Source organism: Podarcis gaigeae, assembly GCF_964106915.1.
Source record: "Podarcis gaigeae genome assembly, chromosome: 8".
NCBI classification, from domain to species: Eukaryota; Metazoa; Chordata; class Lepidosauria; order Squamata; family Lacertidae; genus Podarcis; species Podarcis gaigeae.
The window spans coordinates 63,757,029-63,782,768 of NC_139684.1; the positions used below are offsets into that span (position 1 = coordinate 63,757,029).

The 25,740-nt window shown below is 43.6% G+C and overlaps 1 protein-coding gene and 1 long non-coding RNA gene across 9 annotated transcripts; both read right to left on the minus strand.

Moving 5' to 3' along the window:
• Nucleotides 1–538: 538 nt before the first annotated feature.
• Nucleotides 539–24,900, minus strand: STMN1 (stathmin 1; the record flags this gene model as incomplete). Of its 8 annotated transcripts, none has more annotated exons than XM_083751917.1 (6): nt 539–999; nt 2,065–2,256; nt 2,679–2,851; nt 3,828–3,892; nt 11,271–11,472; nt 23,966–24,900. In XM_083751917.1, 4 exons carry the CDS (start codon nt 3,838–3,840, stop codon nt 928–930), a joined length of 450 nt encoding a protein of 149 aa, XP_083608043.1. In that variant the 3' UTR covers nt 539–927. The 8 variants fall into 8 exon arrangements, with proteins under 8 accessions (XP_083608043.1, XP_083608040.1, XP_083608041.1 ...); XM_083751914.1 differs by having other exon boundaries at nt 11,271–11,467; nt 24,045–24,125; XM_083751915.1 differs by lacking the exon at nt 11,271–11,472 and having other exon boundaries at nt 23,966–24,109.
• LOC310850461 lies at nt 15,910–22,437 on the minus strand. The gene is made up of 3 exons (XR_014567341.1): nt 21,770–22,437; nt 19,619–21,446; nt 15,910–16,806 (listed from the first exon to the last, which is right to left on the minus strand). It is a non-coding gene; the product is annotated as an uncharacterized lncRNA (long non-coding RNA).
• Nucleotides 24,901–25,740: the final 840 nt, after the last annotated feature.

Sequence of the window (25,740 nt, forward strand, 5' to 3'; positions counted from 1 at the left end):
AATGCAATCATTTTACAAGATCCACAAGTTTCCTTTTAAAAGTATTAAGTCAGTATGTTTCAACAATAAAGTCTCTTTAATATCCAGCACCACCTAAGCTTTCTCTTATCCCAAGCACTATACTTGAACCCAGAGCAGTTTGCAAAAATGGTGACTTTGGAGCTTGAGGGTGTATGGACACCCCAAAATTTTAAATGAAACTTAAAAACTAACAGGCAAATGCTTTGGAAGTCAGATCACAGTCACGTTAACAAGAAGTTATTTGTTACAAAGTGCAAGCCTATCCAGGGAGGGAGGTGGTTCTTAATTGTTTAACAAACCACCAGCTGACAACTGCTGAGGTGCAAGACAAAGCTCTTATTGTGAAACTGGGACAATAGGCAACAACTAAGGAAGCTGGCTACTGTGAAACATCACTAGCCATTGGATATATTGCTTGCAAGCATTTTTTGTTCTTTATTGCATCAAAATGTTCTAGCCATAGCTATGCCCAATTTGCATATTTAGTCATGCTAGTCTCAGAAACAGTCACCTGTGATAACAGCACTGTGCAGCTTTTATTAAGTCACTTGGTTACAGTAATATGTTTAAAACCGACAGATTCTGAAGTGTAACAGATTCAGCATGAGCATTACACTACATATTTCTTTCACAAATATGTCAGAGCTGAATACAGCACTAGCCATCAATCCAGGAACAAATGCACTGGAATAGAAGAAATGCAACAAGATAGCTACACTGGAAAGACAACATTTTAGAAAAAGAGTGAACATGAAAAGGGCTCCCCTCTAGCTCCCCAAAGCATGTGTACAGTTGGATCTAACTATACAGCTCTACATCAGTTTTCTAGAAACTTAACAAAAACACTGGCCAATACAGTCTTTGGATATTTAGACAAAGGGGAGAAAGTCAGTTTCCAGGATGAAGTCAGTCGCTTTCGTTGTCACCAGATTCTTTCCCCCCTTCTTTGTTCTTCCGTACTTCTTCAATATGCTTGTCCTGGTAAAGCAAGAGTTAAGATAGTGAGAGAAAACTTGGTTCTTCAGGGGTTTTACTTGCTACCAAAACTGTTTTGTTTCTATAAACACAATGCAAAGTCTGGACTAAAATAAAACTTACAATTTGCAGTTTCTGCGGAGCATATCCTGGGGTTTTACATAGTGATGCACTCAAGCAGAGTGGCATCCTATAGTTTAATGACTTGATAAGCATGGTTTTCATCCCAACAGGTTAACATTTAAGCTTCATGCAGCCAAAAAAAATCCACCCAACCAGTTTTTAAGTACCTCCAGCTCTGTGCAGTTCTCAGTTATCAAAAGCATTCTTTAAACTCTACCACTAAATACTTATTCAACACAGTATTTAACACAGGGACAAAACAAAGAACTAACTGCAGCTATTTTGTTTTAGTCAAAGGTTAGGGAAGTGGTTATCAGTATAAACCTGTATGTGTTAACTGTCTATTTGTTGACTTGGTCTTACCTTATTGCTACTTAGGAAGTCCTGTGATTCCAATAGTTCATTCCCTCCAAAATTAAATAATTATGTACAAATTCTGAGCAGTTAGGTGTTAATTTTTATTTTTTAAACCAAAGTCTACTGTACCTAGTTTGTAAATGTCACTGGTGGTCCAAGTTCATATTCCATTATTTTATAGGTAAAGGTAAAGGTAAAGGTACCCCTGCCCGTACGGGCCAGTCTTGACAGACTCTGGGGTTGTGCGCCCATCTCACTCAAGAGGCCAGGGGCCAGCGCTGTCCGGAGACACTTCCGGGTCACGTGGCCAGCGTGACATCGCTGCTCTGGCGAGCCAGAGCTGCACACGGAAACGCCGTTTACCTTCCCGCTGGTAAACGGTCCCTATTTATCTACTTGCACCCGGAGGTGCTTTCGAACTGCTAGGTTGGCAGGCGCTGGGACCGAGCAGCGGGAGCGCACCCCGCCGCAGGGATTCGAACCACCGACCTTTCGATCGGCAAGTCCTAGGCGCTGAGGCTTTAACCCACAGCGCCACCTGCGTCCCTTATCCATTATTTTATAGAGAATATTAAATACCAGACTTACTTTCTCTCTCAAGCGCTCCAGTTTAGCAGCCATTTGTGCTTCTCTGTTCTCTTTGATAGCTTCCATTTTGTGGGTCAACTTTTCCTCTGCCATTTTGCTGAAGTTGTTATTTTCTTCAATTGCCTTCTGCAGCACCTCTTTCTCGTGCTCTCGTTTCTCAGCTAGCTGCTTCAACACTTCAGCTTCATGGGACTAGAATATAGATCCATTCCATGTTTAGTTGAGAGTAGTCTGTATGTAATTACAGTTGTTGGGCTGTGTTAAGTATCATCTGAGTCATTGATAGTGGCCTCAGTCTACTAGCAGCTAAGCTAGTTTCAAATCAGGGCACACATGGAATAGACAAGTGTGTCTCCCCTATTTGTCCTGGAATCTCTTTCTCCACTTCCAGTATACTTAAATTCAAACAGAACTGCAGCAATTCTATTTGAACTATTAATCTTTATCTAATCCTCAATTTATTATAACTATTAAGGTGCTGTAACATTCAGTTTGAGGCATTTTTCATGGGCTACAGCATTCCTAATGGTAAATTCTATAAACTGGCTACCATTTCAAGTATACACTTGTGCACAATGTAGTGTAGTATTTAGAACTAGAAAAATAATGTTTACCTTGCGCCTTTCTTCTGCTGCTTCTAGCTTCCTTTGAATTTCTTCCAGTGAGAGATCTTTTTTCTTTGGAGGAGAGAGGGGAAACTCTGGAACAGCTTCTTTTGAAGGAGGGCCAAGTATCAATTCAAATGCCTGTCCAGAAGCACGTTTTTCTAGTTCTTTCACCTGAATGTCTAGAAGAGACATTGTAAGTAATAGTTAGTATCCTTGAGCCACATCATGCTAACACACACTTTTGCTTAAAAGTGCCCTCAAGCTCAAGGAAGCAAATCAAATTTCAAGTCTGCATTTGCAGTACAAACTTTATAACCTGTTTGACTAGTTAATTGAGGCTCCCACTTCCCTCCGCATCGTTAAGTGTTGTTTGAGGTCCCCGGGGGCCTATAATAGAATACAAAGTATCTCCACAAAGGCACAATCCCTGTTTCCTTGAAAACAACAAATCCAGTTTAAAAGTGCCTTATGTTTTAATACAGGCATTTGCTAAATATTCACACTTAAGACCTGTACAGTTATCCTACCATCAATATTTGGGCACCTACAGCAAAATTTAGTTTCACACATAGTCAAACTACAATAAAAACACCATTTGAGGACAGTTATAGATATTTTAATAGTTGTCACAGGATGTAGGTATGAACCTTAGTTATATCGCACCTGACAAGAACACTATCATTCAAGCCTAGACGTCATCTGTGCTTTTCAGTATGTGTAATATAGCTGTAACACTGGCAGGTTAATGCTGATGCGATTGAAAAAATTATAATGCGTTTTAATATACATTTTACTGATGTTTAAGTATTAAGTAACTTAGAATGCTTTTAATTTATTAAAAATGTATCTTGAGACATCATTACGTATATCTGGATAGCTCAGTTGGTAGAGCATGGTGCTGATAATGGTAAGGTTGCAGGTTTGACCCCTGTATGGGACAGCTGTATATTCCTTCATTGCAGGGAGTTGGACTAGTGTTTCCCAACCTTGTGCCTCCAGCTGTTTTTGAACTACAACTCCCATCATCCCTGACTAGCAAGACCAGTGGCAAGGGATGATGGGAATTGTAGTCCAAAAACAGCTGGAGGCACAAGGTTGGGAAATACTGGGTCCCATGATTCTAACACAAGTATTAGTAGATAAAGTAGCACTTACCAGAAGAAGCCATGGCTGAAGTAGATTCCAAAATAATTTGCTGCAGGAACTCCAATAGGTGAGCACTAAGAAGATGGAAACATTAGATAGATAGTATCATTACATAAGTGTTAGGACTTGAACTTCTCTATTCAGTGTTTTCCTTCTACCAGTTTCTAGTCCTTATTTAGGTTTGGATGACATGCAAAATAACATATCTGGAAAAAAGAAACCAATCTGCTATACATAGTAAATATCTAGAATGATGTACTCTGAATTAAGTTATGTCCTCAGATCAGCCCCACCCCCAACACTAAGGATCCACCACTGTTAACTCATATTATTCAAAACTGTATTAAAAGAAATCAAGATGCTACAACACAATCTCGGTGCTTTACTGGAGTGAAGCAGACCAGTCTTACACTGCATTACCGATATACACAATAAAGCAGGGGCTGGTCCTGTGTCTCAAGCTAGGTGAATATGAAGAGTTTTCAAATTACATGTGTCCATTTCAAACATCCTGTTATTTATGTCTGGGATTAACAATTCTGTGCCCCAAGCTCTTAAGTAGATAGTGGGCAACCAGAAGTGCAAGTATTTTGTAAGAAGGTACACCAGATTTTCCTACCAGCTAGTCAAATGAAGGCACCTAAGGCTAGATAGATTGCTAGAGTGCAGGCTGCTTGGGCACCAAGAAGTTTGATAACAACACCTGAGAATTGTATTGCCTCCCCCTCCTCCAGCTATATCCAAGGGTACCTAAAAGTAAGACACTATGGTTTGAAATTTATTTCCAGCAACGAATACTAATCCACTGGGCAGATGTGCTCCATCTGTCCCTTCAACGTTGATTAAAAGCAATCAAAGCCTTACATATATGCTACTAGATTCACCAAAACCCTCCCTCAGGAGCCTCAGAAGGATGACATATTTCCTTTTTATCTGCTAGCCTAGGATTGGTATGCGCCATTGTTCTTGCTACCTCGAGACACAAAGGGTGGCTCACTATAATCGAGATCTAGAACCGTTTGTGCTAAACCCAGTATTAACAAAGCAAGGCGGCATACATTAAATAAATCCGAGCCTTGCCCTAACCTCTTCTCTTCCGCCCCTGACCTCTTAAGATAATATCTAATTAAATGGAGCACAATGGCACCTATATGTATGTTCGTATTCCCAGGCAAACAAAGCTCTTTTGCGGGGAGGAGGAGAAATAAAACACGCACAATAGCAAAAAGCTGGGGTTCTTAAAGGGCACCTCTTCTGCGGTCAGGCTGAAAAACCAAAGGCTAGCAACAACGCCCAAGATCTGAAAGCAGGGGTGGGTGGTTTCGAAAAAAGCCCTCACTGGCTTTCTACTACATACTATGGGGCGGGACCAGGAGAAAATACTCACAGCCAATAAGGATCAGAGATAATGCAAGATAGTGGAAGGGGGAAAAGATGGGGGAGGGGGAGAGAAAATGAAGAGCGGCGCCTGCCTCGAAGCCCCGCCCACCCCACGCGCCATTCTAGAACCGCACCGAATTCAAACAGCCCGAGAACGCGCGCGCGCGCTTCCACCCTCAGCAAAAAAAAAAAAAAAAAAAAAAATAGGGGAGGGAAGAATCTGAGCTATAACGGTAACATCCGGGCACCTGCTGCTCGCGCGTTCCTCCACCCTCCCGTCTTCGGCGCGCCAAAACAATCCCGAACGAGACGGCGTCACACACAAAAAAAGCCGCCTCAGCCGCGAGAGCGCGGGCCGCTTGCCTCTTCGTCTATTTGGGCTCGGGGCCAGTGGCGTAGCGTGGGGGGTGCAGGGGGGCCGGCCGCAACATCTGGGGATTAGGGGGCGCAAATCCACGGGTTAGGGGGCGCAAATTACTTGCCTTGCCCCGGGTGCTGACAACCCACGCTACGCCACTGCTCGCGGCTTCTTCTCGTTTTCCTCCCGCTGCACGCGGGGTCTCTTCTCTTTCCCGCCCACTCCCACCTTTTTCCTGTGTCACATTTTAACCCCTCACGCCGCTTGAGGAACGCGCCTGCCGCCCCCTCCCTTTAATCCCCGTCGGCGGGCGCGACAAGGTGGCGGCGGTGGCAGCTTCGACAGCAACAGCGGCGCCGCCCCTTTCCCTCCAACAATAGACGGGCTACTGCTGTCAAGAAGAAAACCAGAGGAAGGGGGAAATGGGAGCGGGCGCCGCCAGTCCATTCAGGAACTGGGGTGGGGGCGCGAGCGAACAATAGCCTCCGCGAGGAGAACACGCGCCCCTTCTGCCTTCCTCGCTCGCGGTCCTTTGTCCCCCGCTCCTACCCGCTAGTCACCACCGAGCCACGCACTCGCTTAAAAAGCGGCAGCAGCCCATTCAGGTGACAAAGCAACAGAGCCGCCTGAGACAAAAGCGGATTTTTCAGAGACCCCGCCCGAGAAACCCCCTTCGCCCCTCTTCCCCGACAACGCACTCCGCTGCCGCCCCACTAAACGAAGCCCCATTTGCCCCTCGCAGTGAAGGACCGACCGCTCGTTATCGCCGTTCCCAGCCCCGCCTCGGATTCAAACCAGCTTCTTAGGCAACCCACCTGCTCCTGTCACTGCGGCGGCTACACACAGACTCAGCTCCTAACCGCCCAGCGCTCCCCACAAAAGCGGCAAACAAAGGCACGTGACCTGCATCGGCCACGCCCCCTATTGGCCGAGAAAGGCGGCACGTGCCGCGCAGCGGGGAGGGGGAGAAAAGGAGGGGAGCGTTCTCTTTCTCTCTAGCCCCTTCTATTTTGATGGCATGATGGGAAATGTAGTGCTGGGGAGTGTCTCTGGGTGCAATAAAAGTTTTTTGGGTTTCTTTTAAGGCGGGTGGATGGAGGCAATATATGGGAAATTGGCAGGCTCTTGGTTTCCTTCTCCAACTTCCCTGCAACCTTTGTGGGCGTCGCGGTCCATTCCTTGCCTGGGGCAACAGAAGAGTGTCCCTTTGTTCTCATTCTCCCTCCTGTCTCCGCTGCTTACATGTCAATCATTTGACCTTAGAATAGACAAAAACGCCCTCCCTCCGCAAAAAAAACCGAGGTGTAATCACACTCCCTTCTACTCAAAAAGGCCTTGCAGCCCCTGCATGTGGCCCTTTAACTCTCAAGCAAGCTTCACTGAGCTCAATGTAGCTTACTCTCTAATAAGATGTTTATGTAAGTTTCAACTTTCAACTCATGCCTGAACATGCTTACCTGAATTCACTGGGTCTTGCACCACCATAAGACTGCAAATGTGTAGTGTTAGGATTATAGTCCTAAGAACAAACTTAGTTGGTCTCTAAGGTGGTACTGGACAATTTTTAAATTTATTTTGAGGGCGTCATACCAACAATCACACCAGTCTTTAATTGAGCAGTTCCACCTCCTTTAGATGAAGTTATTTGGCACCTCACTTGATGATCAAGAGCTCATTTCGGTGGAATCTGGCCATATAACAGAATATAGGATGTCAAAATCTGCTAAAAGCAAAATGAGAAGGAAGCTTTAAAATGTGGGTGAGGAACTTGTGGCCCTCCAGATGTTGAACTTCAACCACTGTCAACTTCAGCCAGCATAGCCAGGGATGGTGGAACCCTGAGCCCAATGGCAACACCTGGAAGGCCACAGGTCACCTACACAGGTTTAAACAAAATGAAACCTCAAGATATACATGGCTTTATTGTTAGGGATTTTTTAAACACAAACATTAAAAGTACTTGCATTTCACATTTCTAACTCAAATGTAAAACTGGCATTGGCTCAACATTGTAACTTGCAACGTATGTACACCATGGGATTAAGGCAGTGTAACTGTGAACAACAGCCAAAGGTCCTGTGCCATCTTAAATATTATTATGGTATAAACTCGGGGGGGGGGGTCTGGGAAACTAAAACCTATTTGCAAAAAGCTTGTGCCACAATACAGTGGTACCTCGGGTTACATACGCTTCAGGTTACAGACTCCGCTAACCCAGAAATAGTGCTTCAGGTTAAGAACTTTGCTTCAGGATGAGAACAGAAATCGTGGTCTGGCGGCGCAGCAGCAGGAGGCCCCATTAGTTAAAGTGGTGCTTCAGGTTAAGAACAGTTTCAGGTTAAGTACGGACCTCTGGAACGAATTAAGTACTTAACCCGAGGTACCACTGTACTGTAGATGTGTTAGTTTTTAAGATGACCCAGTACAGTACTCTAAGATGTCTGCATTCTGGTTAAATCGTTCCTACATCCCTTCTCTGGAACTGCAGTCCTGTGCAATATATAGCACATCTATCCTACATCTTTAAATTAAACCCATTTGGAAATTGTTTTAATTCACTGGTAGAACCCTAGCCATACACTATAGTTAGAAAAATAAGCATGTTCACACAGCTCAACCAATCCTGTTTCCTAGTCGTGTAAGGAAACAAACCACAGAGTGGTTGGCTTAGTGTTAACATATGAACCACCACTCATGGGTTCTTTTAATCACATACAAACGATGAGCAATCAAGGAGGTGGGGGGGGGGAATCACAAGTGCTGGTTTGCATGTAACATTAAACCAGATGTGCCATGGTTTACTTCTCTAGAAAGAGAGCAGCAAAGCAGAGTGCCCTTGAGCTGCACACACTGGCTAATTTCCCTAACCATGGTTCACAGCAAACATTATGTTTGAATGATGTCACTTTCACATCTTTTGAACAAAGAAGTCGGATACACGTTAGCGCAGAAAGACTGCAGAGCCAATTCTAGCCCACTTCACGGAACTACAGTCCCCAGGATTCCTTACGAGAAATGGCAGTGAAACAGGTTTGAAGCTGATTTAAGTTTGTCACACAGCCAAGCCCCACAATCTACATTTAGTTTGGAAATGGCCATTTTCAGCTTTTTTAAAACCTACGAACAACATTCTGACCATTTTCCTGATTGACACTAAAGCAGCTTCTCCTGTGCTTTTTGTGTGCATGCGTTAACTTTATTCCCTGGAGAACCTCTGCCTCATTATTTTTCAGCAGGTGTCCTCGACATATTTGGAGGTCTGCAACAATAGGAAGTGAGTCTGTTTAGTCACACCCTGGAGGCTCTTTGCATATCGGCAGTTCCTCCATTTGGTACATTCTCTGATAGAAGTTCATAAATTACGACTAATTCAGAGGAGCATTGTTAGAGTTCATTTACTAATGTTTGTAAAATGCTGGCAGATGCTTTAGTGGAAGCTGCTATAAAAATACTAATTATAAACTGAAAACCACTCACGTGTGTTACCATAAATTGTATGCTGTAACTTTAACGAGGATGAAATATACAAATTAGACATCAAATAATAAAATGCAACTGCTATATCAAAAATGTACAGTCCTCAACACATTTTGTTAATCTGTTAACTGATTTATTTTTATCTTTTTTCTGGCAGAAAAGAGAGACAGACCATGATACATCCAGAATTAAGACATGTTTAAATCACATTGATTTCAGTGGGGTGAAAGTTCCCATTAAACTCACTGTGACTCTAACTTCTAAGTGTGCACAGGATCAGCATATTTACTCCTTGCCTTACCTCCAAGGAACTTCAAGATGTACATGGTTCTTCCCCCTCCACTTTTTATCTTCAAAGCAGTCCCATGAAGTAATTAGGCTAAGAGACAGCAACTGACCCAAGGTTACCCAGTTAGCTTCATGGCAGTGGGGATTGGAATCCTGGTGTCTCAGGCATACCTGTCAAATTTTCCCTTTTCTTGCGAGGAATCCTATTTGGAATAAGGGAATTTCCCTTTAAAAAATGAAAACATTGACAACTATGGTCTCAGTTTGTAGTTTAGCACTACATGGTACCTATATCAAGGCCTGTGCCGAGCTTGTCTGACGCTTGGGGCAAGAGTCTTGTTAGAATAAAGTTATAAACTCAAATGAGTTTATAACTGGTCCCTGGTCCCATTTTTAAACATAGCACTGGGTGCTTGGGATTAATTCTGTTCTCATGCCACATACTTACCTAAACAGCAAATCTATGCAGGTTACTCAGAGGTAAGTCCAACTATGCTCAGTGGAACTTGTCTCAAGTAAGTGTTGCAAAGGATGCAGCCCCAATTCCCTGCCCCTTCTCAAGAGTTCAACATAGAAACCATTCCAAACGTCTCCTCTTTCTTCTCTGATTAGTTTTGTAGCCACAGGTGTGTGCGCCTTATCCCTGTTTATTGGTAGAATTAAAAGCATGCGGGCAGTATCTTATCCAATTGCTTACTAAGGCCACATTATTATTATTTATTAAAAATACAAAATGAAAACACAAAATACTAAATAAAATAAAAACAGAAGCAAAACAAACCGGTAGCACCCCCCACTGATATATAGAATGTTAATCAGCCTAACACCTGGTTGAAGAGAAATGTTTTCACCTGACACCTAAAGGTATGTATTGAAGGTGTTGGGCGAGCCTCCTTGGGGAGAGCATTTCACAAATGGGGAGCCATTGTCTCTGTTATGTGGTGATGATTCCTCAACCCATTAAATCCCATTTTGAGACCATTTCTGGCTATTGGCTTGCCTCTGTCCCATCCCAAATGTCATAACTATCTGAAATAAATCATCTCAATATTGTAGGAGGTTGCTTTCTGCTGGGGTGACAACTTTGCAGGAAAAAATCCTACTAATATGCCACTATGCCTTAAGAAGCAGCATCATAAGCAAGAATTCACAGGTGAAAACTTTGCAGCACAGAGATAAGCTGAAACACTGGTTAATGCCTGTAGGGTTAAAGGGCTTTTAAATACATAGTTAAAGGTTGGTTTACAAATCTGACAACCTTATGGCTTCCAATTGTCTCAAAACAATAGTCTCTCTTTCCCCCCACCCCCAATCTACCAGGCTTGACAAAATGATCAGAGACAAAGCACTAGTTGCTGAACACTCCCTTTAGAGCACTCGGGACAAATGTCCCATTTATTCAGTAGGTGGCTGGGCTGGATCCACAATTCACATAAGCCAAATGCTTGAACTGAAGCCCATTTAGTGCTGTCTGGGCTGTGGAATGGTAAGAGGAACGTAGATAAAGCATATACATAAATCATCTGTATGGGTTTTTATTGTTAAGCGATTCTGCCTTTTTCTCCATCTGTCCCCATCTCAAATATTGAATATATCTACCTACCTAAACACATGAGTGTGCACACTCAGGCACAGCACTCTCAAAGGTTTGGTTTCCTACTGGTAATGGATGGGTTTTTATGACCTTTTCATTTAAATCACAGTAGAAATCAATATACATGTCAAGGACAAATGACCATGGACTAACTGCACCAGTGGTGATAAAACCAAGCCCTTATTTTCTGAGCTCTTGCCTTACATTACCCATGAACTGAGCTATATCAAGAGGACCCTGATGTGTTACGTATCTCTACTTTTAAAAAGCACAACGATTTCTGCACATGAATTTCTAGATTAGAGTGGGTTAATATTGTGACAAGCAACAATAGATCCTTCAAAACACACATTACCTTAAAGCTGGGTTGTTTTTTCTCCTCCCAATCGGATGTCTGTTTCCATGGAAACAAGCATCCGGCAGCCAAACATGGGTAGATTTTTCAGACTGAATAATCAGCAGTAGATTTTTTTTCAAGCAGATGTTTACAACCTGAAAGACTCCGCGGTATTTTTGATGTGGTTCAGCTTCTTGACCCCTTGATGAAGATTTCTATACTAGAAATAACCATAATTAATTAAGTTCTGTGGTGTTTAACGTGCTGTGTTTGCAGTACAAACCCTCCCTAGTTCTCCATGTTGTTCGTGGTTCTAAACCAGCCTTCACCAACTGGGGCTGATGGGAGTTGAAGTCCAAAATATGGGGGAGCACCAGGTTGGAAATGGGTATTCTAAACATTCTGCTAAAGCAGGAATGGGAAATCTGGGACCACCGAGATGTTGTTGGACTAGAACTCTTAACTTTAACCACAGGTTGTGCCAGTTGAGGCTCATGGGAATGGAATCCAACAACATCTGCAGGGCTACACATTCTCCAACTCTCATCTATGTAAACAGCCGAGATATTTTTAAAAAGAACTTTTAGCATTAAAAAGTTTTCAGCACCAGTCAAAAAACACAGAGAGGGAGCTTATAGGATCTTTGGGAACTGAGCTCCATAACTGCAGAGGCACCACTGACATCACCCTATCATTTGATACCCTTTAAATCAGCTTTTGCCAACCTGGTGCAACTCCCATCAACCCTTAGGCCCCTTGACTGCAACAACATCTGTAGGACCACAGGTTCTCTATCTCTGGCCTATTGCTTGTCAGTTATTCCAGTGCCTTGACATTCATTGGCCAGAATGATGGAAGGTGGAAATAAGTTTATTGTTTTTTTAGAAAGCTACTGGGCAGAATTGCCTGCACAATGTCCCTAAAAGCTACATGAGGCAAACGGTCTAGAGACTTACTTTTCCTGATTGCAAATTATAGGAAGCGAACTAGAATAACCTTGCAGGACCAGACCTTTACTGTTCCCCTGTATCCTACCTCTATTTTAGGTATGGGTGAATCAGTCCATTTCAGTTTCTCATCTGTCCAATCTTAAGTTCAGTTGTTCATATTTCCACATCAGTTTGCACTTTAAATAAAATTCTGGTGAAAATTCACCAGCGTTTTAGTGCAGGTTTTTCTTACTATACATGTTTGAGTACAATTTTGCTAAATATGCACATTTTGAAAGCAATTTTCCCTATAATAATGCATTTTGTATGTTATTTTCACTAATATGTGCATTTTTATGCATACTTTACCCCAGTTTATGTACTTTTAAAGACATCACTTGGCTAGAGAAAAACATGGCAAAATTTGGAGAAGTATGAATTTTGAAGAATGATTGTCTTTCAGTTCTCATATTTTGGAAATTGCAAATTAGGTAGACTTGCCTTTAAATGTGAACTGAATCACATTTCTCCCCCATACCTACCGTCCACCCCAACTCAACAGATGTTGAATAAAATATAGATTTAGATTTCTTTCTTTTGACCCATTTGGGAAAATTATAAAGTTTGGAGGCATCAAGAAGACCCTCACAACTTCTAGTGACCGTTTAACTAACTAACTAACTAACTAACTAACTAACTCACTCTCTCTCTCTATATATATATATATTCAGATAGTCTAGAATTAAAATTGCATTATTATTAATTGTGATGTGGATGAACAAGACAGGAGGGGGTGCAAATAACCAAAATACCCCTTCAACTGCATTGTTCAATAGCAAGTGAGATAATTATGCAGCTCACAGAGAAGCAGAACACAGAAGGGCTTTTATTTTTGATCAAGGTAAAAATATCTATAGAGAACAAAATTAATCTGTGAGTGAGAGGAGGGTGTGCATGTGTGAGAGACAGAGAAAATGTGCAAAGCTGTTTAAGCATCCAGGCTGCATTTTTCCTACCAGCAGTAAACCTGTGTCTAGTCTTTTTGATATTGCAAGCCATATATTCAAATAGATTTAATATTAGATTTGCCAAGTCTGAACCATCCTAGACCCTGAGATTTCAGAGCCCAAACCTGAGACCTAAGGGTGGCCCCTGGTGATGACACAGGGGCAGGCCCTGGATATAGAGGTGGTTGTTGTTATATTTCTATACCATCGAAAGAGCACAGGGTGGTTTACAATATAAAAAAACCAAAATGCATACCATAGGAACAAACAAAAACAATAACTCCCCCCCCCATACAGTTTCAAAGCAATAGCTGGCATCAGGTCCATACAGATGTGAGAGCAGCCGGGTACACATACCCCAGGCCTCAGAGGGCTAAGTTGGCTAGGGGTGGTGCTTAAGGACCTGCCGAACTTACACTGTCTTGCCAACGACAAGATTCCCACCCTGGGCCTCAGACAAGCTCTGCACTAGCCTGGCAGGCAGCTCTCCTGCCAGCAAAACAGTGGGCGAAGGCAACAGGCCAACAGCTGTGGCAGGTGGCCTGAGGCCAAAGCATTGATCTGCCACACCACCTGCTCTGCCACCTGAAGCAAGGGGCTCCCTTTGTTACAGTTATCCAACCCGTACCCTCTTTATGGGGCTGACATAGGAATAGCAGAGATAGCTGCCCCGACAGATCGAGTTGGGCCTAAAAAACGAGACTTTGTGCTTGTGCAGATTGTAAAAAATGGCTGAACCTTCACTTTAGCACTTTGAACTAGTTCTAATCCACCACCAGCAGTGTCATGTTTACATGTGATGTGTATGTGTTTGATAGAGAGCGGGGTGTGCATAGTTTAATTATGACAAGATGTGGGGACGGCCACCAACTCGGCTTTAAAAGGGGATTAGTCAGCTTTGTGGAGTATAAGACTATCAGCGGCCTCTAGGCATGATAGTTCATATGCTATCTTTGAATGCCAGTCACTTGGAAACAACAGCCAGATGCTCTCACATCCTGCTTGTGGGCTTCCCATAGGCACTTGCTTGGCTACTGTGGGATGCAGAGATGCTGGGCTAGATGGGCCTCTGGCCTGATCCAGCAGGGGTCTTCTTATGCTCATAATTACTGAAAACCCTGGGAGAGAGGCGGTGCACGTCCCACACAGGACGAAAAATGCAAACAGGAAAGGTTCATAAAATAGTTGGGCCTTGCTGCAAGAGATAGAAGGGCATTAATTCTCACTACACCCCTTCCCCTTCTAAAAGGGCTTTGTGGCAGTGTCTTTGCTTGTGTGGTATTGATGGGGACTGCTCAGCTACCAAAAAGTGGATTAAATCTGTGAAGGATGTCACAGCAACACAGTATGGGCATGAAGCGGGAAAGCTGCAGGGCTGGCATTAGGGGCAGCATAACCTAGAAAGAGCCAAGGCTCCTTCCTCATCAGAGGACATACTGCTGACCTCTGGTGGCCCTGCAGCCTTGCTGTTTTCCCATCTCCTTTGCTGCCACTTCCTGCTCACCTCACCTGCCCTAAGTAAATGAGCAGTGACAGGAGTGAGAAGGATCAGCAGACTCTGCTTGCCTCCCCCACCGTCCTGGGCCCACAGAAAGAGGGCAATTAGTGGAGGAGGAGCCTATTCAGGGAGGGGGACACAAATGGTATCCTCCTCAAGGTTACCCCCCATCCCAATCTGGAACCAGCACTGGTAGCCTGTGTCCTTATGATCAGCAATGTGGCAGGAATGATCTTTGGACCAATAATGTTTGTATAACTGCTTTGCAGTCAGTACTCCTAACTGGAACAACCTTGTTAGCTGGAGAAAGACGTTGCCTTCCCCCAAAACCACATATACATGGTTTAAGCACCAGGGAAATGCCTGATTCATGAACTGGAAGCATCTTATTAATGGAATATTCCTGGATCTTACGCAACAAATGAGTAACAACTATGCAATCGACTGAATGTCTAGGAAGTAGGTGTTTAAAGTGGCAAGAATAAATCCACATCACAGTCTCCATCAACCTCCACTTTGTGACATACTTTTGCTAAACACACATTGATGCAGAGTCATTGTAACGTAGGAGTTAAGAGTGTCAGACTAGCACCTGGGACACCAGGGTTCATATCCTCAGTCTGCCATCAACCTCACTGGGTGACTTTGGACCCATCTCAGTGCCAGCGTGGTGTAGTGGTAAAGAGCGGTGGACTCGTAATCTGGTGAACCGGGTTCGTGTCTCCGCTCCTCCACATGCAGCTGCTGGGTGACCTTGGGCCAGTCACACTTCTCTGAAGTCTCTCAGCCCCACTCACCTCACAGAGTGTTTGTTGCGAGGGAGGAAGGGAAAGGAGAATGTTAGCCGCTTTGAGACTCCTTAAAGGGGAGTGAAAGGCGGGATATCAAATCCAAACTCTTCTTCTTCTTCTTCTTCTTCTTCTTCTTCTTCTTCTTCTTCTTCTTCTTCTTCTTCTTCTTCTTCTTCTTCTCTTCTCAGCCTAACCTACTTCACAGGGTTGTTCCTTGGAGGAAAGGCAGGATAGAAATGTAATAAATACATCAACAGTATTTGAATAGTAAGAACAGGGGTGGGAAACAGCCCACAATAGTTAAATCGGGGATGGGAAACAAAAGACTGTTCAGGCCTCTCTGTTTGGCCCCCAGGACACCCGAAGAGCCACAACTCCTCCCCAGGCCTCCCCCTAGGCCAATATGGAGCAAAATGCAAATATCCAAACATATTATTTCTTATATTTTTTATTCAAAGTCATTAGAAACACAGTTCCTCAAGGTGTTGCGGCTTACGCCTCTTCCTTAGAGGTATCTCGCCATTCTTGAGCAAGCTTTGCTACTTGTGCATTGCCAAAGAAGAGGAAATAAATCGCCAGAAAACAAGACAAAGGAAGACACAGATTTGCATAAGTTATTTTCACCAATATATTCACTTTTATGCATGCTTTCCTCTAATATAAAACCTTTGTTGTAAACAGTTTAGTTGGAGAACAGTATCACAAAATTAAGAGAAGTGCTAATTTCAGAGGATGGTGTGTTTAGGTTCTCACATTGTCTTGGGAAGTGTGAATTATGTAAGTTCACCTTTAATTGAGAACTGAATTGAATTTCTTCCCCAACCTTAGCTTAGAGGTGTGGGAGGGGGCTGGAAGAGCTGACTGAACTATTGGCCTGAATTCGCATAAGGCAATTTTGTATGTTTGTAAGAGCTTAGTGCTCTTAAGGGTCTGTCTTAGATCCCCCTGTTCTAAGTGCCTGTTTCCCTATGCCAAATTGAATTAATCTGTATAAAAGCCAGCCCCCTATCCACATACAGCATATATTCGCTTCTGTGCTTTGTCGCAGCAATGGCTGAAGGAAAAAATGCAGCTTGTAGGGCAGCTGTTCAGGGACATATCAGTCCCTTAAGAAGAAGATTTATGTAATCACAGAACCTTCCCAGATTCATAGAGGACCACCTCCTGCTTCTGCCATATATGGTGTGCTTATGTAAACCCCAACATTTGCTTGACTGTTATGTTCAGGATGCCTATATTAAAGATGGATAGCTGCTTCTCCCCCAGTCTTCAGATCACCTCTGCCTTCGCCTCCATGTATTATTGCCTCCACGGAGTCCCATGAAATTTCTAGGCCAAGCGTAGAAAACAACTGTTTTGGGTCCCAAAATAACCAATCTGCTCACTGTACATCAGGCTTCTGCTCTCTAATAACCAAACAGCTGCTGTGAGGAGGGGGATTTCTCTCCCCCTCAGCCTGCATCATAGCTGACATGAAATGCACTAATTGGATTTCAAAAGTGTCAGGAACAGCTCCCTCACCTTGGATCTAGAGCAAAGACAATGTGATTCTTGACAACCCGCAGCATAGCGATGCAATGCGGAAGAACCATAAAATATTCAACACATACAGAAAAAAGAGAGAGAGTGTTCCAATCAGATATTTGCTTTTGCTCTTTGAAACTGAAATAGAATGAACTAAAAGCATTGGGTGAAGCACTAATTATTCCCCAGTCTCTAATTAGTCTTTGGGATTCAACAAAGTAGGCTCAGGCATAACAGAAGCAGCAATATCCTTTGTATTATTAACACCAGCTTGCGATGAGATGGTTAAACGTACACCTATGATACAAGAAACCAGGCCCTCAGTGGGAGGAGTTCTTACATGGAATCCCTCTTAGGTGGCTTGTCCTTTGTAAGCAAGATCATTTGCAGTATTGATCGGTGGTGGTGGGAATTAGCTACCGATCCTGCTGCTTTGATTAAAACGAGAAACCATAAACTGCTTGGCTTCTGATTAGCAAAGCAGTTGTTCGGGAGGTCAAAACCCTGCAAACAGACCACAGCATCTATCTCTTACTATAAGTAAGCCATTCACTGCATGGCAGAAATATACTGCTAACAAGAGCCATTGAGTGAAAGGTAATGGGGCAACAAAGAAAAATAAGAAGTACAAAATGAGCTGGATCTTGCAGACAAAAAGTCACTCTGTAAACTCAGGCTTGTATTCAGTGAAGTTCTACTCAGAGCAGACCTACTGCATTTAATAGATCCAAATTAGCATTGCCCATTAATTTCAATGGGTCTACTGTGAGTAGGAATAACACTGGACACAGCATTCAGTTCTAGGATATAAAATGTATGCTATATAAGTCTTTTTTAAGTGCCACAGTTATCAGGCTATACACATAAGATTTTGGGATAGAAACAACAATGGGTCCTCCCTATTTTTTAAAACATAAAAATTGCTATTACAGTGGCACCTCAGGTTAAGTACTTAATTCGTTCCGGAGGTCCGTAATTAACCTGAAACTGTTCTTAACCTGAAGCACCACTTTAGCTAATGGGTCCTCCTGCTGCTGCCACGCTGCCGGAGCCCGATTTCTGTTCTCATCCTGAAGCAAAGTTCTTAACCTGAAGCACTATTTCTGGGTTAGCGGAGTCTGTAACCTGAAGCGTATGTAACCTGAAGTGTATGTAACCTGAGGTATCACTGTACTGCAATCTGTCCCTAAAAGAAGTTCTTGGTGGCTTGAAGCAGAGGTGGATTTAGGGGAGCGCAACTGGTTCAGGCAAACTAGGTGCAGAGCCTCAGGGACACTGCAGTGAGCACTGCAACTATGATTTCAAATGGAGCACAAGGGGGACGTCGGATTCTGGTGTTGCCCAGGGTGCCGCTTAAATCTGAGCCCCAAAGTCCACCATTGCTTAAAAATGCTTCCTTAATGGTTCTTGGTACCCAGTTGCTACTGGCTAGCTGCTGGACATCCCTATCAGACAGGATGTGAACTAAGGGTATGTTCACATTAGCAATTTGAAACTGTGAGGTGGTTTGCCTTCTGCTGTATTTTTGACATCACTTTCTCCTGATGCTGTTTACACCAGAGTGGGGATGTTCTCACCTGAAGATTTCTTTCCCTGTGCTGAACCCCAATTCAATTATGCTTTCATCTGTACATATGCTGTCATTTCTGCATGTGCAAAAGCTGCCTGAACTATTCTCACCGCAATGGAGCCATGACTTTGGTTTTTGAATCACATGGAAGTTTTAAAATCTATCTATCTATCTATCTATCTATCTATCTATCTATCTATCTATCTAGAGTGCATCACAGAGGAATATTTCTCTTAAAGCCACTAGATTCAGATGGATTGTGGTTAACGGTGTGTGATTGTGGTTAACCTCGATTGAAAAAACAGTGGTGAGAGCATGCTGGAGCTGCAGTAAACAATAATTAGAACATACTCTAAGACTAGCCACTCTGTGTAGGTATGGCAAGAAAGCTGGGAATTGGCATGTAGCCAGATAAAGAAAGGAGAGTTTGGGTTATGCAGTTGGCTTTGTGGCTTCCAGGGTGTGCCATTTCCTTTTGGAGAAATCTATAAAGCATCAAGATGGCTTCATCTGTACTCTCCTATGCTCAATTTGCATAATGCAAATAAGGAAATGTTGTGGGGGAGGAAAACACCCTGTAAATCTGCAATACTTTCTTACAGGGAAACTGTACTTGAAAATTCCTACCACTGAGGAAAATAGAAAACTTCAGCTGTTATGTTACAGCCTGTGGTGTTGAAGGTTAGTGGGCTAAAATAAAAGCCCCTTTTCTTTTCTTTTTATCTCAACGTGATGTTCTCTATTAACCCTACACAGCTTACCTCCTGGCAGAGTTAGGGCTGCAGCGAAATTGGGGTCACCAGCTGCTTAGTGGCACAAAGTGTGCTCATTACATTAGTGATCTAAGCTTTATATGTTTTGGGTCTGCTGTATCTCTGGGAACACCTCTTCCTTTACCAGTCTTCCAGTTTTTAAGATCTCATTGGGAGGCTCTGTTATGTGAAGGCTTCACAGAGAAAGAGAGAGAAAGAGGGAGACTGAACGGTCTCTCACTTTCACTTTTTGTTTTCAGCAGGGTGAACTCTGAGGGCAGAGGACAAAACTCACCAACAATGGCCCTTTAAAACAGGGGTGGGGGACCGTATTTGGCCCCTGGGTCAGGTCCTTATTTATCTCAGTTTCCTCTGGGCCAGGTCTGATGTCACAATGATGTCACGTGACCTGTTTTTGCCAGGTCGGCTGATTGTCAGATCTTGCATTGTGCTGTGCAAGTCAGTCACATTTTTACTGCAGCTGACATCATGTAAGAACATAAGAATTTGCATTATACTGAGTTAGATCATTGGTCCACATAGCTCAGTATTGGCTGCACTATTCTTCAACTTTGGGTCCCCAGATATTGTTGAATACAACTCCCATATTCCTCAGCCCATGGCAGGGATGATGGGAATTGTAGCCCAGCAACATCTGGGGATCCAAGCTTATAGAACAAGTGTTTCACTGAGAATTTCTCCTAATATAGACTCTTCCATGCAATTTCCCCTGACACAGACTTTTTTCAAAGCAATTGCCCGATATGTTGCTTTTATGTATTTTCCACAAATTTATGAATTATGTAGACTTTACCCCAATGTATGTATTTTTATATACATTACTTTGTTGGAGAACTACACTGCAAAATTTGGAGAAGAGTGAATTTCAAAGGATGGCTGTGTTTCAGTTGCTTATTGTTTCGGGAAGGGCAAAATAGGTAGGTTCACCTTTAAATGGGACCAAAATCTAATTTATCCACCATCCCTAACAGAGGTAAGTCTGTGGGTGGAGACTAAAATTCTCCTATGAATGCCTTCTCATTGCAGTGTCAGAAAGCTCTGCTGCCAAAGCTCCTCCAGCAATGCTCCCGCAGTAGTAGCAGCTGAAAAAAGATGATGTTGAGTGCAGATCAGGGCAGGCCTTGGATCTTTCAAACAAGGAAGACAAGCTGTGCTAGTCTTGGACCTGGTGCCATTATATTCCCAATAACTGCAATCTATTAAGGTAGGTGTGGGTATAAAGCAGAATAAAAGTATTTTAAACAAATATAAAATCAAGGCTCTTATTCACATAGTTAAGGAAAGCATCAGAACAAGCACAGTATCATCTGTATTAAAAATGTATCCATATACAAAAAGGAGAAATGTCATATCTATAATTCCTTTATCAGCAGCTACAAATCTTCATGCTACAGATTTGTCCTTTTTTGCAGCATCAAATAAACTGTCCAGAAATTTCAGTTATTTTCAAGGGGACCGCATAGCACTAAATGAATACAAGGCCTTCATTTTAACAATAAGCAGACATCTTTCTTCGCTAGATAGTGCCTCCAAACAGGTTTTTTTTTTTTAATTTTTGGAGCCTGTTAAACACACTCAACGGTCCCTTCCCCAGCTCTTTTCTGTATAGATAACCTCTTCTAAGAGTCACACATTTACAGCTCCAATAACGATTTTTATTCTTTTAAACTACCCTCTCCACCAATTAAAAGCTGCTTCAGAATGTGCTGGTGTTGCAGTCTCCACAATAAATCCATTTCTGTATAGCCATCATTTCCACCCTATCTTTTATCTCCATTTCACATCGCATGGGAAGAAGATATGCAGGGGCGCTTCTGGCCTGTGCCAGTAAGGAGGGCTTTTAGCATCTCTGTTGGAGGCATTGTCTAATCTAATGCATCATTATAACAAACGCAGCTGGGGAACGCTAATGCTTGCATATTGTGCACCACACAGTACTTTGTTCTTCTTGTTTTGTGTTGCATCCCACAGACAAAATAGTACTGGAATATTGTTAGCGGCCAGGTGAGTTAGCTTCGAGACTCACCTCTTGAATTCACATTGATCGCTCCTCACACACATGTGCTCTTCTGCAGGTGCAGGCACTGACGCATGTGAAGGGCCTTAGCTCAGTGGTGGAACAACTGCCTTGCATGCAGAAAAGCCCAGTTCAATTTCCAACTGGGAGAGACCTTGTGTCTAAAATCCTGCAGAGCTGCTGCCTGGTGTAGTGTGGTGTAGTGTGTATGGGAGGGGCAAAGGGGGTCGTGGCCCCAGTTGCAGAATTCTGAGGGGGCGCAACCTGGCGTCCCCATGACAGGCTCCTTCACTGAGGCCACATGACTGCTGCCTTCCAGAGCTGTGGGAAGGCGAGCCATGCCCAGGCTTGGCCTTTAGGGCTATGGCAGCATCTCCTTCTCTTCATGATCGACGAAGGCATACCTACCCCTAGGTGGAACTCCCACTGACTGGAGTCTGGGCTTTCCCCAGCCTGCATTGGTCCTACCCTGGGGCTTCCCACCTGACATGTGCCCCTGGGCAAGGGAGCATGCCCCAGTGCAGAGCTGCCCACTCACCCAGGACCCACTGGTGCACGCCCTCATGCTGTGGGGCCAAGGAGAGGCGACGGAAGAAGGGCTGCACTTGGTGTCTTAGCCTGCTCTCTGCCACCTTCCTCCTAGGCCTGCTGCAGCTGCAGCTTTGGTGTTGCTGGGACACTGGGACTTTGGTGTTGCTGGGACACTGCCTGTCAAGGAGTGCCAGCCACTGGTCCCACTGGGAGCTCGCCAAGCTGAGAGGACAAACGCAAAGACTGACGAGCAGGCAACCTTCATGAGGAGCGGCTACTGCAGGGGTGCAGCAAAGTCTGCCTTTTGCCTCCCATACGGCACCCACAAGGAGGTTGGGGGGGGGGAATTCTTGCCTCCCCTGGGCACTGCTAGTGCATGTTACGCCACTGCTGCTGCCCATCAGTATAAACAACAATGAGCTGGATAGGTCAATGGTCTGAGTCAGTATAAGGCAGCTTCCTCTGTTCCTATGATGCCTTGGTCCAGACATGGCCAAACTTGGCCCTCTGGATGTTTTGGGACTACAACTCCCATCATCCCTCGCTAACAGTGATAATGGCTCAACCGGATTTGTGGTGGTGGTCTTGACTGTGGCAACCAAATAAGATGATTTTATTTTTTTTAGATGAGCCAATAAAATGTAGTAAGTGGATTCCAAAGTCTTAGCTAGAAATGTCTGATGTGGTAGCATAAAGGCAACGTGGGGGAAGTATGGATGAGTGAAAGAAGAATAGTTAGACCTTTAATACAGGTACTCTAATATATTTACGGTTATTTAATTGTTAACAATTAGAAACGGAAAACCAGGTAGCATTCCATCTGTTTCTAATTAGTAACAGAAGAATTGGTTATTGTTAAAAGGAAGAAATCAAACGCAATGATACCAAATGAGTAATACCTAGTGCAGTACTTTGTGGGAAAGTAGGAGATATTACTGAATCACTGGAATTCATATTGTTATAAAATCTTTTTCAACTTCTTCTTCTTCTTCTTCTTCTCCTTCTTCCTCCTCCTCCTCCTCCTCCTCCTCCTCTTCTTCAAAATTACCCCAAGGTCCCAGAGCAGGTTACAACCATTAAAATACAACATTAAAAACAGGGTTTTTGGTTTTTTGCTATCCCTTAAGTATTCCTTTAGGGACGTGGGTGGCGCTGTGGGTAAAAGCCTCAGCGCCTAGGGCTTGCCGATCGAAAGGTCGGCGGTTCGAATCCCCGCGGCGGGGTGCGCTCCCGTTGCTCGGTCCCAGCGCCTGCCAACCTAGTAGTTTGAAAGCACCCCCGGGTGCAAGTAGATAAATAGGGACCGCTTACTGGCGGGAAGGTAAACGGTGTTTCCGTGTGCTGCGCTGGCTCGCCAGATGCAGCTTTGTCACGCTGGCCACGTGACCCGGAAGTGTCTCCGGACAGCGCTGGCCCCTGGCCTCTTGAGTGAGATGGGCGCACAACCCTAGAGTCTGTCAAGACTGGCCCGTACGGGCAGGGGTACCTTTACCTTTACCTTTAAGTATTCCTTTATTTTATGTGTTTCTTTGTGTTATCTGTAAACAGCAGCGTTTTAAAAACGGACCCATACTCATCTGGGTCTTTTCATTGCTCAAGCAACTGTCGCAGACACCATACATCCTGAAAGTGTGATCGCATATATAGGGTTGCCATATTTTGAAGAGCAAAAAAAGAGGACACATTTGCCGGCACCTGGGGTGAGAAGGAGGTGCAGGAGCAGGCACATTCTACAATGTCCCTTCATAATATAAAAAAACAAGGACCTGCTCCTTTCCCGCATCATGTAAAACTCACACAATATATACCGTATATGTTTTGCACTTGGTCATCTAGTACTGTGTATGCAAAATAAAAAGTAGCCCACTCACACACACACACGCCCCCAGACATTTTGGAAAATTCAAAAAATCCACCCAGATAGAAATTTTACTCCTGAAAAAGAGGACATGTCCTGGAAAAAAAGAGGACAATGGCAACCCCCTGTTATATCATCATGAGCACAAATAATAATGAACACTCAATAAAAAGGACGTTTGGAGGAGCCCAGTACGAAGGGGTTTGTTGTCTTACCAGAATATGAAACAGCTGGCCACAATAGGGTACATGTTAGTCCTTTTGGCTTACACATTCAGCAGGAGGAAACTGATACCTGGCACTGTCCGTTTGGGGCCATCCCATGCCATCTGATCTGCTGGGCACAGTCTTCCGCCACCATCTTTCAGCCTCCTCCCCTGCATCTGCTGTCTGTCTCTATGGCAACAGGGGCAAAGGCCTCATCCACTGGGCTCTGCAGCTAGGCCTCAGCCTCCAACTTGCACAATGTTTTCCTCTCAGATCAGCTTTTGCTAGTCTCTTATCAGCAGATGGCCAGAAGCAGAGCAGGTCACTTTATGGAGTGCCTAGTCTAATTTCCATTAAAAAATAAAAAAAGCAAAGGGGAGGGAGATTAAAATGAAGGGACTTCCTTTTCCTCGCTGCCTATAATTTGACAGTGCTGGTCTAATCCATGTGCTGACCCAACTGAAGTCGCGGTCAGCCAGGAATTGAAATGCTGGCCTCTTCATCCTGGCCCAATCACCTTGTTTTGCTCAAAGATACAGTCAGGGAGGCACAATGGAGCTGTTCAAAATGTTTGCTGAACAGGAATGGGGATTTTTCAAGGGGCTGAGCTGTATTGCTGCCAGGAAGTAGAAAAGAATCACTTCCAGCGGAAACTAATTGCAGGGTTGTTCCATGACATTTTGCTGCCAGGAAGAGAAGGACAATAAGGCAGCTCCCTCCCATTCACTCATCAAAAGCTGGACAGGCTAGTTAAGACAACACTCCACTAGCTTAGGTGGTGCATGGCCGCTCATATGACTTACTTGTTTTATTTATAGTGCCCTACAAATTTCTGCCACTTTCTTCCAGTACCTTCAAACAATTCGCCACTGGTCCCTGCCTCCCACCACCTGCCGCTGAGGCAGATGCCTCATTCTGCCTAATGGTAGGGCCAGCCCATACTAGTTGTGAAATAACCTGGGAGACTGAGGGTCACTCTCGAAGCAGCACTAAGTCACATGTTCTGTCAGCACAAGGATGTTACCTGGTGCTCCCCTCTTCTCTCACCACATGTGCCCCTAAATCTGTTATGGGGGATAGGGCACAATGTGCATTAGAGTTTGAATTCCACTGAATTTAAATTATAATACACCATATAATAAATAAAAGAAGCAATAAAAATAAAATTAAAAACCATGTAGCATCAAGCATAGTGCATTACAATTGCTACAGTAGGCAGAAAAACCATGAAGTGGTCTGCCAAGGCCCTCAGCAATTTTCATGTGTTCCATGGGGGAGAAAGTTTGGGAACCACTGAACTTGAGGAAGGTACCACATTTTCCCAGCTACATTATTTTTTAGTTTGAAGACTGGGAAAATGCAATTTGCCTGTGCCACATGTTTCTGGGGATCTGAAACTCCAGGCTGTACAACTCTGTACATAACATCATTTTTAATTGCTGTGTTGCTTTAATGGATTTGTTTTATTGTCTCTTAATTATGGATGTTTATGTTTTCATGTTTTCATGGGATTGTTTTATTGTTTATTTTAATTATGGATGTTTTAATGTTTGTGTAATTTTCTTTAATAATAATAGGAATAATTTCCTGTGCGAACAATTATCTGCAAAGACTCAAAAGTCCTTTGTTAAGCATGCATTTTATTTAAAGTTTTATTTTGTATATTGCTTTGTGCACTCTAGAAGCATTCTAGAAATCTAGAAATCTAAATCTAAAAACTTTAAATACACTTTTCTATGGGGCAGGATTGAGAGATAGACAAAAATGCCACGGAAAAAAGGAGC